The following is a 13,128-nucleotide window of genomic DNA, read 5'->3' on the forward strand; positions in this document are numbered from 1 at the left end:
AGCGTATCCTCCCCACCCTTCTCGGCGGCGGTATCACCGGCTCAAAAATGCAGCACCCTGGGACCCAACCTGGCGCCTCGGGGTAGCAAACAGAGTTAGAGGCGGTGGGGGAGATGTCTCGTGGCGGGGTCTCAGTCGCTAAGGTGCAGGCTGGCGCCCCCGGCGTGGAGAAGAATGGAACACAACCTGGACCTGGAGACGAACTGAAGACCGGGACTCAGGCCCCGGGCCCAGGACACAATAACCCGCCAGAATGCGAGAGGCCCGAATAAACTAGAAAACCAGGTGCGGGGGCTGGAAAGTGGGCCCGCGCTTTTTTCCCTGCCTCGCGCTGATTCCCGCATTTTTCGCCCCGGTGCCGATTCGCGCGCGCTCTGCGTTCTGCGTGGTTGGTGCGCCTCCCTCGCAGCGACGGCGGGAGGAGCCCGACTCCGGCAGTCGGTCCTGTGCCCAGCGGCTCCCGCCCGGGTGAGAGGAACCAAGAGGGAGGCTTGTACAAGCCCAGAAGAGCGGCTGAGGCCGGCGCCGGGGAAGCTAATCAATACTACGCTCAGACGACCTCCGTGGGCCTGCCTCATTAGGACGGTCGATTCGCTTATTCGTTAGTCAAGATTTATTAGGGATGGTCACTGTGTCTGTCTCTCCAAATAGCTAGATCATCCGGCCAGAAGCGCCATTAAGCGCACTGGCGCTGGCTGGCTCGAGTTAGGAAATTAGGAGACGAATCTTCGGCAAGCTTCTGAGCGCCTGCCTCCTCCTCCTCCTTCCCTCCTTGCTCGCAGCCCAGGCTGACCCGAAGCTGGGGCCGGCAGACTGCCTGCTTTCACCCTCTGGCCGGCAACCAGCAGATCTTCGGACACTGGCCGCCGAGTGACCCCAGCTTTAGCCTTCAGCCCACACCGGCCGAATGGGGGCGGGGAGGAAAAGGAGGGAGTAGAGAGATTTCCGCCCAGAGGGGGTGGTCCGAGAACCTGAAGGAGAAGAGCTGGGGGAGGATCCGGTCACCTGTTCCCCAGTCTTTGCACGCGGAGACCAGGAAATTGCTGCCCTTCAGGGAAAGGGGGCTCGGCGTGGACACGCCCACTGTCCCTAGGGCAAGTGTGTCGCCTGAGTCTTGGACTCTGCCAGGAAAGACCCGTGCATCTTCCTCTGTCCCACAATCGCTTTACAGAGAAGAAAGCACAACACAAACTTCTGTTCTGCCACTCCTTTCAGGCTAGAAGATCCTGGGCAAGAGAAATCTATAGATGTGCAAAGATCTCCATCCCACCAACGACCCATATGGGCATCCAGGGGCTACCATTGGGTGTGTGTGGGGGGGGCGGATATCTGCTACTAAGAAGAGGGCTGACATCCCTCTGAGTCTCCACTGTGCCCTTTAATCCTGGAGTTCTGCACCAGGGTGCCACCGTGCTCACAGGGGGTCCATTCACTTGTTCCTCAGTCATTAAGCACCAGTCACAAGCAAACCGCAAGACAGAAGGAACATGCTGAAGACCTGCTACCCACTAAAACTTTATTTTAATCATTTCTGTCTTGGGCGACAGATCCCCACATCCTTGGTTTAGCAGGGGAGCCTTCTAACGCAACCCTTCCCACATCTAAACTCTGGTTTCCCGACAAAGCAGCACCTGTATGTATCAATGTTAAATACTGCATCAGGCACAGGACACATAAAGCTGATGAGCTGGGCTTTCCCCCACAGGGTGCTCGCAGGTCGGTGGGGGCAAACTGGAGGGTCACATAGCCTGTCCCGTTAGCTCCCATGGCACTGTGTACCCTCCGGTTTGCCCCCACCTGGCAGGTAACCCTGGGGAGGGCTTTCAGAAGAGGCCTCCTTTGAGCCCAATCTTAAGAAGAGCAGATATGGAAGACAACTGCTTGAGTGCGAGTCCTTTGCTTAGCTCCTTCATAAAAATGAAGACTCCGACCATGCGCCCTCAGATGCACCTTTGGCAGACGTTAGTTGCCAATGCTTCCCCTCGGTTCTGTTAGTTGTAGTATCTCACATGGTCCTCTACCTGACAACTATTCATCAGAAGAGTCAATGTATCTGTGACAGACTTGAAGTTTCTAGACAGCAGGAACCTGGGAAACCTAGGTAATTATTTCCCTCGCATACCAAGAGCTACTGCCAGGATAAGATCACACTGAAAATGACAACGGTAAGGAGAGGGAGTCTCCTGTCCTTTACTCCTGTCGCCCAAATAATGTCCTTTGGCAGTTTCTGCTTCTATTTCCCCACCCTCACTTATGTGTGTGTATTTCTAGAAAAAAAATTGTTTTGTTGTTGCCTTCCTTTCTCTGATGCTTCCCATATTAACTGCTTCTTTTTTCCTTCTCTCCATTTCTCCGTTTTCCACTCGCCCCGCCTCTTTCCTGTCTTGCCCCCTCTTTCTGTCTTTCTGTATATCACAGCTATGTTCTCCCCTTCTCACCTTTCTCTTCATCCCTCAATTTGTCTTTGCCTTTGTCTATCGCACTTTTTCCTCTTCCAAATGTATTTCGAGAATGTAACATCGGTGAGGCCAACAATGGAATACTGTCCAACCTCCGCTGTAAATTCATTCTTAATCCTACGAAAAATGCAACCTGAAACGTATTTTGCACAGTGAGACAAACACCGCTGTCTTCCTTTTTCCAGCAATCCAGTTTGAGGGCGGAGGGGTAGGGAGGCGGTGGAGGAAATGCCGGAGAAATTACCCCATTAACTGAACAACAAATGTTCAATCACAATTGCTCTCTGATTTGCTATAGAAAAAATGTTGTGTCTGCCATTTCCACACCAAATTTGGCTTTTCAGCTGTTGGGATGATAATGCTTGGGGGCGGCGGGGGGGGGGAAGAGCGTCCCTGGGTGGGGTTGAACCACCAACCTTTCAGTTAACAGCCGAACGCGCTAACCGATTGCGCCACAATAACTGCTCCATCCTTGGCGAGCCGAGTCAATCAGAGAGAGCCTGCGACGGCGCAGGAATCGGAACAGAAACCCCGCAATGGGGCGAAAGAAGTCGGATCCCGGGGAGAAAAAGAAGGGTTCCCGATCCGGGGAGGGAGGGAGGAAGGACGCACACGCCTCTCCTCCACTGGCTCTGGAGAGGTTGGCGCCGGCTTCCTCCGGATATTAGATAAGGCAAGCTTGGAACGTCCCTGTTTAGGGTGATCCGAGACTTGGGGATACGTGACGTCGACTTACTGAGATCCCCCAAAGCAGAACCACCTTCGGCCTCAAACCTCCCCTTTGCAGATGAATCCCTGCAGCCGCAGAATACCCGCGACGCCCTCCTTCTACTTATCCTCTTCTTATTATTAAATATGCTTTTCATGGGCTCCTCCTAAATATCAGGCACCGTTCTAGGCCAGTTAATGTCCAGAGCCTAGCATAGTGCCAAGCACACAATAGATGTGAGGATTTCTGGAATAATAAATGAAACAAGTTAACATAAGTAATAAGGTTGACCCATCAGCGTGTTGATAAAGCAACAGTGTAGCCCTTCAGCAGCCCACGTGCAAGCAGGTCCGGTCCCTAGTTCCCTGAGTATTGAGACTGGATCCGCCACAATCCCAGCCTGCATCGCGACGCCAGATTCTTCCGCACTCACAGTGACTTTTCATTTTCCTCTTTCCGCTTTTCGTTTTGACTTCTCAACGAAACATCCCGTGCTAGTGACTGGCAGGGTGAAGAGCCAATAAGAAAGCCAAAGTATCCCGGAAGGGTCGTCTTTCAGCCAATAGGGAGAAAGTAGCGAGAGTGATTGAGCTGTGAGGACCTGGGCTGGTTTTCTGGAGTAGTGGCGATTGGAGGTCCTTATACACTGCAATCATGGTGAGATGGGGAGCAAGGAGAAGGGACACGGGGTAGGGCTTGAGAAACGGGGAGGGGGTCATGGGAGGTTTAGGAAGCGGAGAGGGGTCTGTGATCGACTGAAGGACGCGGCTCCAGTTTCAAGGGGAGCGCACTGCAGTGAGGACCAAGGGGGCTCCTCGCAGCCACATGGGGCTAATCTCAGAGCTGGAGTTCGGGACGTTCAGGCGCCTCCAGAGTGGAGGACAGTGTGTCCAGGAGCTTCCGGATCAGGGGCTGGGCCAGGGGCTATGGCCGCGTTTGGCCCCTCGCGCTGAGCCCCTCCGCTCTGTCTGCCCCAGTCTATTATGTCCTATAACGGAGGGGCCGTCATGGCCATGAAGGGGAAGGACTGTGTGGCCATCGCTGCCGACAGGCGCTTCGGGATCCAGGCCCAGATGGTGACCACGGACTTCCAGAAGATCTTTCCCATGGGCGACCGGCTGTACATCGGCCTGGCCGGGCTAGCCACCGACGTCCAGACCGTGTAAGTGTCGGCGTACCCAGCCCACACCCAGGCCTCTTGGACCAGCCTTACCTGGCGTCGTGAGTGGCCTGGGTGTCAGTCACGTACCAAACAGCACCAGTGAGTCTGAGTCTTTGCCGGTCACCGTAAGTATCCCTACCAATTTATACCAGTATTGACTGTGCCAGACTGTGGAGCGCACCTTACCTGCATGGACTTATTGAATCCTTTTAACGACGTTACCGTGGTGCTGCCCTATTTTGCAGATGAGGAACCGAGGGTCTCAGAGTGTCTTGACCAAGATGCAAGCTAATGAAATGTCAGCTAAGATCCCATGCAGGCCTCTATGAAGCCAAAGCCTGCACTCAGTCCCGGAAGAACTTCAGGTCTAGTTGGGAGACAAGACAGGCACACAGAAAGATAACTGACCCATGATGAGCTGGTGCATAGTAACTGCTAGATTCGTTATCTAGTTGGCAGTGGTTCTGTGATTTGAGAGAAGGGAGGGTTTGGGAGATTAAATAGGTAGCTATTGAGCTGGTCCAGGTGTGAGGGTTATGGTCCTAACAGGGCGTGGTGGTAGGAAAAGAGGAAGATACTTCTGAGAGTTGTTGCTGACCGGCCCTAGTGGCCACTTGGATACCCTGAAGCTAAGGAACCACTCATTGAGGTCAGGGTCATGTCTTATCTGTTACTAGTGTCTAGACTAGTTACCTGACATGTAGGCAACCCAGAAATGTTTTAAAGATGGTTTCTATTTTGAGTATGTTGACTAATACAGGAATTGGGAGGACTAGTTTTAGAGGAAGAAGATGACCTTGATTTTGACACCAATTTTGAGAGGACAAGGCAAGCCAAGTAGAAACATCTTGTGAGCAGTTGAGGTATGAAATTATATCTCAAGAGCCGGAGAGGCATTGGTGAGCTGTTAAATCTATGGAAACAGATTCTGCAGAGACAAAGTAGAGGGAATAAATAAGTTGCAGTTCAAGAGCTGAATGTGTAATTAACAGTGGGGAATAGAAGAGAAGCCAGAGAAAAAGAAAAAAGAATCAAGACAGGGTTTCAAGAGGGAAGATGCGATCACAGGTGGCAGGGCCTGCAGGAGGCTGGTAGCCTAAGAAGCAGCAGTTCCTGGACTTAGTTCCTACAAGATTGAGAGACCAGTTCACTAATGTGGGTGAAAGCTTGGCAGAAAAATTTCTCATTTCCCTTAAAGCTCTGTTTCAAGAACATACAATTTGGAAATTATTCCTGAGATCTAACCCAACGAGCCATTTTCCCCCGGTCCTGGTACCATCAGAGAACCCCATCAGTGTGAAGGCCCCCATCAGCATGCCTCTGTGCAGTCACCGCTGCTCTCCTCACGCCATTTCCTTTTCTTCAGGAGGCTTTTCTCACCAAATGTGCTTGCTTGTGGACATAATTGCTAATTTTGCGAGGCCACAGTTTCCTCACTTGTAAGATGAAGCTAAAGTCATGTCTGAGGCTTTCTGTTCTGGTGGCCTGTGACTCTGCCTCCAGCAGGTATGACATTAGTCTGCTCCCTGCAGGGGCATATCCCTGAGCTCTCAAATGGCACTGGAGTTGTGGCCTTTTTCTTAGGCAACTTCCAGTCCTTTAGTGCAACAGCTGCTGCTTAAAACACATAAGACTTTGTAGTTTTCCAAGGCCCTTGTCATATACCCATACATTATTTCACCACCAGGTGGTTTATTTTGTCCTCATCTTATGGGTGGAAAAATTAAGTTGGAGGATGAAGGCTTAGCCCAGGTCAGCTCTCTCAGTCACTTTTCTGCTGTGAGCTGCCATGACTATGTCTGCAGCCAATGCCTGCCAAGAGTGTAGAAGGAGCGGTTCATTTTACTGTATATAAATTATTCCTCAAAAAATGGGGGGAAATCTACTTCTTTACTCTCCTCTTCTCTCAAAAGAAGTATGGGAAAAAAGGTTAGTAGAGTGGTGTGTTTGCAGGTGTTAAGTGTTAGACAAGTCCTGAAACATGGACGTGAGGGTGGATTCTGGTGAGGGAATCACTGGGACGGGAAGAGGCGAGTCTTGGTGAGGGCTGAAACTGTGTGTCGTCCGATGTACCTCCTGGCCTTCACAGGTGGGACTCTAGGGGACATTCAGCAGTGACTTACTCACTTTTCTTCTTTGACAGTGCCCAGCGCCTTAAGTTCCGACTGAACCTGTATGAGCTGAAGGAAGGTCGGCAGATCAAGCCTTACACCCTCATGAGCATGGTGGCCAATCTCTTGTATGAGAAACGGTGAGTGGAAATAGAGCAAGTCCTCAAATAACATTTTGCTCAACATTGTTTTGTTATAATGTTGATGAGATGCCATAGGAACTTAAGTCTTGTTTATATCAATTAGCCAGTGATACAGTTGGTTTTGTTACACATCGTTTCACTTAAAGTCACAGAACCTATCGACAGTGTTAAGTGAGGACTTGCTGTGTAGCCTGGGACTCGGGGAATGCAGAACCTTTGATTGGCCAAGTAGGCATGTAGTATGGAGGGGTGCCCAGGAAGGGGATCCCTTTTTTGTTCTCCCATTTCTTATTTGCAGGACAATACCTTTATTTTATGGGTCTGTTTTCTATAAGACTGACAACCAAATAGAAAAGAAAAAGCTACTTCAGGAGGCAGGGAATAGAGCAGCCTTTACTCTACAGCGAATTGTGTGACATAGGTTCTCTGGAATAGCAGGGAATCTAAGCAATGGGTATGATGATTTTTGTAAGTTCTCTTTGAGGACTTTATGATGAGAAAAGAAGGGGGCCAACCTGTAGAATTCAGTGTAGAAGCTGGGATGGAATTGCAGGGAGAAGCCCATAGGTACTTTCCCCACCTACCTCTGAGCAAAACTGTCAAGAAGACATGTTGAGCTCTTTTTTTTTTTTTTAACTTTTTGTTTTGGAGTAATTTTAGACTTTTTAGAAAAGTTGTGTAAGTACTCTTTAGCTTTCAAAACTAAGTCTTTGCTCTTTCCCTACCTGGAGCAATATTATTGCTTTTTTAATATTAAAAAGTTAAAAACAAAAAAAGGGTTACTTTTTTCTTTTTGAGTAGAAGTTAATATCTCAGCTGTGAATTGTCTGTAGTAACCATGTTTATCAAAAGCCAAAACTGAGAAAGGCTTAACAAAAGATTTTTTAAATTGATTTATATGGGGGCGAGAGGGGGTCTTCTAAAGTTGTAAAAATTAACTCACATTAAGGTATATATTCAATGGCTCATATTTATTGAAGACAATAAAAATATAGAACATTGAGGCTCACCTGGAAAATTCTGGATTCTAACCTGCTATAGCCGGAAGCTTTCTCTACAAGCCCAACTAAAATTGATTTTCCAGTAGGATAGGCTAATACAGTGATTTGCAAAGTTGAACAGACCCTTTTTAAAGGAACAGCTTCTCGTGGAACCCAGAGAATCCATCCAGGCACCTCTGTTTGTGAAAGACTGCAGGAAAATTTAAACACTGACCTTTGGGTGATACCTTGGCAGCAACATTGGAAATACAAATGCAGGCCCTGAACTGGGTTACTGTATTTAGTTTTAAGACTGTTACCCAGATAATCCAGGATATTCCTATATGAACTTTATTTTCAGTTTATTGAGAAGAAATACAAAAATTCAAATTTCTTATAGAAATTGATACCCAGGGATCTGTGTGAAAAACACCAGATCATAGTACCTTCCCCCACCCCATTCCTTTACCTTCAACTTATTTGTTTAGAATTCTCTTTTACAGAGCTATAACTTAAGGTCATGCCCTCAGAAAACAGAGCCAATATACGACATAGATAATGCCTCTTTATGTACAGTTTCTATTGAGAATAGTGGCCAGTAGTTTTCAAGTATTTCTATATTAAGATCCCTAAGATTGATTCTCCTTAAAGCTCAGGGTCTAGAACAAGTTTCTGATGAGCTGCTACTTTGTGTTGGCAGACGATGAGAAGGAGCCAGCACGCTGAGCATCCCTCTTGCCTTGCCTTCAAAAGGGCTGACATCAAAACTTTGTGTTTAGTCTGAAGTGTCTTGTATTCTGTCTTAGTGGTTTCACTTCGTTTTTCAGTGTTTTTCTTATAAATTGCCTCAAATCCATTTTTGAAAGGAGTAAAGGTATAGATGTATAAATAGAGGAATTGAAGGATGCTAGGACCTGGATTAGGATAGGAAAGATTAGAAGAAAGCAGAATTCCCAAAGAAAGGAGGAGGAAGAGAGGGTCAGAGGTGAGAAGGCTATGAAGGTAAATGCCAGAGGAAAGAAGAAGAAAAATCTTAAAGCATTGCCAGATGCCAGGAGAGGGGAAAAGAGTTCATCACAGCTGGCTACAGGGAAAGGGGATCTTTCCAAGCAGGCTATTCATTTTCCTCCCAGGGCCTGGGCCAGGGGCCTTGTCTGAACAGGCCTGAACAGGAAAGTGAGTGTTAAGTTCTGGTTTCTCTCTCTGCTCCTGGCCCCACAGGTTTGGCCCCTACTACACCGAGCCAGTCATTGCTGGGTTGGACCCGAAGACCTTTAAGCCCTTTATTTGCTCTCTAGACCTCATTGGCTGCCCCATGGTGACTGACGACTTTGTGGTCAGTGGCACCTGCGCGGAGCAGATGTACGGGATGTGCGAGTCCCTCTGGGAGCCCAACATGGTGAGTTCGTGGTGTACAGTGGGGCTGGGTTCTGAGAGATCCACCCCTCCTTGGCCAGCAGGGGAAAATGTGTTTACCTGGCAGGTAGTGGGGAGAAGGGTGCAGGTCAGAGAGAAAGCCACAGTTGCTGAGCCAGAAACTCCATCCGCCAGGGCCTTGGTGTGAGCTGGCTGGCTGCAGGGGAGAGTACCTTCTGTTAGGACACTCCAGTCATGTATTAGCTAGAACAACAAATAATTCCTCACATTGGGTTTTCAAGATTCACACATTCATTCACTGAACAAACATTTAACAAAGTGCAGGGTTAGAGGCAGCTCAACGGAATGGGCTCTGGAGCCAAGTTGTCTGGGTTGGAAAACAAGCTGCACCCACCACTTCATTACTTGTGTTCTTGGGTAAGTCAGTTTACCTCTCTGCCTCCATTTTATCAGCTGTAAAATGGGGGTGATAATAGAACCTACCTTATGAATGGAAGTGTGAGGAAAACACATGAAAAGATTGAAACAATGCCTGACAGTGGGTTGTCTGCTGTGCTGGATATGTCAGGCTCTGGGGAAACCAGATAGTCTGTCTGCAAGGGCTTACTGCAGCCTAACGAAGCAAGGCAGACACTCAAATACTGGTTAAAATGCCATTTGCGAGGAAGAGGAGGAAAGGGCCTGGTTGGCAGAAGGAACAGCCTGTGCACAGGTCCAGGTGGGGCCCAGTGTGTTCAGAGACTGGGGAGAGCTCTCTGTGACGGCTGGAATGGGGGCAGGAAGTGGGGTGAGATGACGACGGAAAGTGAGGTTGGGATGAGACTTCAAAGTGCCTTGAATGCCGTGCCAAGAGTTTGAATTTCTTTTGGCCTAGTGTCAAAGGCAATTAGGAACCAAGGAACCAGAGGCCTGCAGGTAGATGGGAGAGGCTGTTGTAGTCCCCAGCAGGTGGGAGGCACTGAGGTCCTGAGCTGAGACAGTGGCAGTGGCAGGGGGCAGCCAGAGTCTAGGGGAGTTGGTCACTTAAAACAGAAGTGAGGGAAGTGGAGATATGAAGACCCCCGAGTTTTCTAGGTACGCCGAGCTCCAGCATGTAGGAGAAGGAACAGGTTTAGGGGGAAATGTGCTGTCATGCCTGGACAGATTGACTGTTGAGTTATCTGTGGGACAACCATGGGGAGAGTCCCTCAGACATCTGACACAGCACATGGGAGCAGATAGGGAATCTTCTTCCCATTTTACAGAAGAGGAATCGAGGCTCAGTGAGGGGACACGTGACTTGCCCAAGGTCACACTGCTGGTTAGTGGAGGAAGTTCTGTTTGAACTTTACCTTGCAAACTCTGCTTCCGTCTGAGGGGGAGCTGAAGGGGCTTCTCACTTCAGGCACAGGAGGGGCCACAGCTGGGGACCTTGAGCCTAGAAAAAAGAGTTTAGGAGCCAGGCCAAGTTAGGGTCCAAGGCTCTGGGGATTGAAAGGCTTCTGCTATTGTCAGGATCCAGAACACCTGTTTGAAACCATCTCACAAGCCATGTTAAATGCTGTGGACCGGGATGCAGTGTCAGGCATGGGTGTCGTCGTCCATATCATGTGAGTATGAGTTGAAAGTCTAGAAACTTCGCAGACACTTCCCTCTCCCTCCCCGACAAACATCCCATCTTCCCAGCCCCCTGGTCAGGTGTGAGATAAGGCATTTGTGACACACATGCAAGATAACAGAAATCTGTGCTTCCCTAAGTGTGGCAGCTACCTAGATTGTCCTGCCCTATACCAGGTGAGGCTCCATGACCCCGAGTCTCCCTCTTTGCTCACAATAGACATCTTTCCTTCCTTAAGTGCCCCCAGAGTCCTTGTGTGGTGATGAGCCACAGAAGAGCTGCAGATTGATCAAAATTCTAGCAGCTCCCCTCCTTTCTCCCAATTCCCACCAGTCGTGGAACCCACAACTGTATGAAGCACTGAACTCTGGGAACTATCTCCAATCTCCAGCCTGCTCCCTAACTGCTATCCCCTTTTCGTCTTAACTGTTTGGGGCTGTCACCAGGAACCTGATGGGATGAAATAGGAGGTATCCTCCCAGTTGCTTTCCTTGGGTGCATCGCAGAATAAGCATTTGGACTCTTTTGTTATGGGATAGCCTGCTTAATGACCATGAAAAACAGACTGGTTCTTTTATGTTCTTGAGGTGAAAGCCAGCATATGTCCTTTCTAAATTACTTGTTCTCGAGGCCTGGAGGAGTTCCTTCCCTTCTTTGGAGGACTTCCAGCCCTGAATCTCCTCAACTCTTGATGGTTGCAGTCTTCACCAGTCTTCCCAGCTCTCCATTCTCCCGTTCCTCACCACAGGCTGAGGAGACTAGCTGTTATTAATGTAACATGAGCAAAACAGTTAACCCTCGTTAGGACAGCCTTTTGTTCTGCGGTCTAGATGGGTGTTGATGTTTTGTGACTTTCTCTCTCTGCAGTGAGAAGGACAAAATCACCACCAGGACACTGAAGGCCCGAATGGACTAACCTTGTTCCCAGAGCCCACTTTTTTTTTTAAATAAAAGTTTTTCTTTCACTCCTGCTTCTTTGTATTTGAGTCTTTCACCACAGATCTCTGTCCCCTGCTGGGCAGTTACAAATAGCTACTCGGGGTGTAACTCAGCGCTCACGTGTTCTTGACTTGCAGCGTTGCCTACTGGCACACCAGTGGGGACAGTATCTCCACACCACTTGAGTGCCTGCTCTGTTAGGCCCTGCACAAAATGCTGTGCACATTCTGGAATGTAATCATCATCACGACTTTAAGGTCGCTGATGTTTTATCCTTAAGCACAGTTAAATAATTTGCTCAGGGCCACTTTACTAAGTGGTTCCATTTGACTTCAAAGCCTAGAATCCTTTTCACTCAACTACTGGAAAACCCGTAAATCTTTCAGTTTCAGGTAGACATTTGGCTAAGTACTCACAAGTAATACCCTTGTAGATCAGTGTTTCTTAACCTTGGCTGCACATTAGCCAGCTGGGGAGCTTCTAAACCAGGTATTTTGATCCCATTCCTCAAGATTCTGATTTAATTGGCTTTTTTTTTTTTTAAAGATTTTTAGTGGGGAAGGGAAACAGGACTTTATTGGGGAACAGTGTGTACTTCCAGGACTTTCTTTTTTTTTCCAAATCAAGATGTTGTCCTTTCAATCTTAGTTGTGGAGGGTGCCATTCAGCTTCAAGTTGTTGTCCTTTCAGTCTTAGTTGTGGAGGGCGCAGCCCAGCTCCAGGTTCAGTTGCCCATTGCTATTTGCAGGGGGTGCAGCCCACCATCCCTTCCGGGAGTCGAACTGGCAACCTTGTGGTTGAGAGGACGTGCTCCAACCAACTGAGCCATCCGGGAGCTCAGCAGCAGCTCAGCTCAAGGTGCCGTGTTCAATCTTAGTTGCAGGGGGCGGAGCCCACCATCCCTTGCGGGACTCGAGGGAATGAACTGGCAGCCTTGTGGTTGAGAGCCCACTGGCCCATGTGGGAATCGAACCGGCAGCCTTCAGAGTTAGGAGCATGGAGCTCTAACCGCCTGAGCCACCGGGCTGGCCCCTAATTGGCCTTTTAAAGGGGCCCAGACCACCTGTCTTTTCTAAAAGTTCCCCAAGTGATTCCACTTGGCAACCTGTAGTAGATTCCTTAATATGCAAGTGGGAAGTTTGTATAGCACAGTGGTTCCCAAATTTTAGCCTCTATGAGAATCACTTGGAGGGCTTGTTAGAACGTTTGATTCAGACCAGAAGGACCCGAGGATTTATGTTTGATTCACAGGTGCTGCTGACACTGCTGGTCTGGGACCCCACTTCGAGAACCACTAGATTTTAAGCTCGGAGTCTAGATGGAGAACCTGAGGTATGGAGGTGACATGTTCAAAGTCAGCCACAGTCAAGGGAGAGCGGGTGTGGCAGGTGTGGCCCCTGGCCAGTGTTGGTTCTCCACAGCCGGAGAAGTGAGGGCTGGGTGATTTGTCCATTTCTCAGCGTGCATGGTAAGGACAGCTGACACCCCAGCTCCAGCGCCTTGCCCTTAACCACTGCTTATTAACCACATCTGAAAGTGGGTGACCAGGCGTTGTCTTTCTCCAAACTCAAGCCATACACTGATTTAGCAGCCTCTAAAACTTGGACCAAAACCTTTTAGCTCTGCAAAAAATAAAAGGCTCATTTCCAAA

The 13,128-nt window shown here is 48.9% G+C and overlaps 1 protein-coding gene and 1 non-coding gene across 2 annotated transcripts; one reads left to right on the top strand and one right to left on the bottom strand.

Moving 5' to 3' along the window:
- Positions 1 to 2,847: 2,847 nt before the first annotated feature.
- On the bottom strand, positions 2,848 to 2,921 carry TRNAN-GUU (transfer RNA asparagine (anticodon GUU)). Its single transcript has one exon. It is a non-coding gene; the product is annotated as a tRNA-Asn (tRNA).
- Positions 2,922 to 3,673: 752 nt separating this feature from the next.
- Positions 3,674 to 11,509, top strand: PSMB3 (proteasome 20S subunit beta 3). Its single transcript, XM_033090396.1, has 6 exons — positions 3,674 to 3,825; positions 4,146 to 4,330; positions 6,474 to 6,581; positions 8,786 to 8,963; positions 10,436 to 10,530; positions 11,406 to 11,509. Exons 1-6 carry the CDS (start codon positions 3,823 to 3,825, stop codon positions 11,452 to 11,454), a joined length of 618 nt encoding a protein of 205 aa, XP_032946287.1. The 5' UTR covers positions 3,674 to 3,822; the 3' UTR covers positions 11,455 to 11,509.
- The last annotated feature ends 1,619 nt before the right edge of the window (positions 11,510 to 13,128 follow it).

The sequence above is a fragment of the Rhinolophus ferrumequinum genome, chromosome 21 (assembly GCF_004115265.2).
Source record: "Rhinolophus ferrumequinum isolate MPI-CBG mRhiFer1 chromosome 21, mRhiFer1_v1.p, whole genome shotgun sequence".
NCBI classification, from domain to species: domain Eukaryota; kingdom Metazoa; phylum Chordata; class Mammalia; order Chiroptera; family Rhinolophidae; genus Rhinolophus; species Rhinolophus ferrumequinum.

Bases quoted from the DNA above. Each gene is read 5' to 3' on its own strand.
- PSMB3 (XM_033090396.1), top strand. The intron at 8,964-10,435 runs GTGAGTTCGTGG...TGCTATTGTCAG, and splicing joins CCCTCTGGGAGCCCAACATG to GATCCAGAACACCTGTTTGA. The intron at 10,531-11,405 runs GTGAGTATGAGT...CTCTCTCTGCAG, and splicing joins GGTGTCGTCGTCCATATCAT to TGAGAAGGACAAAATCACCA.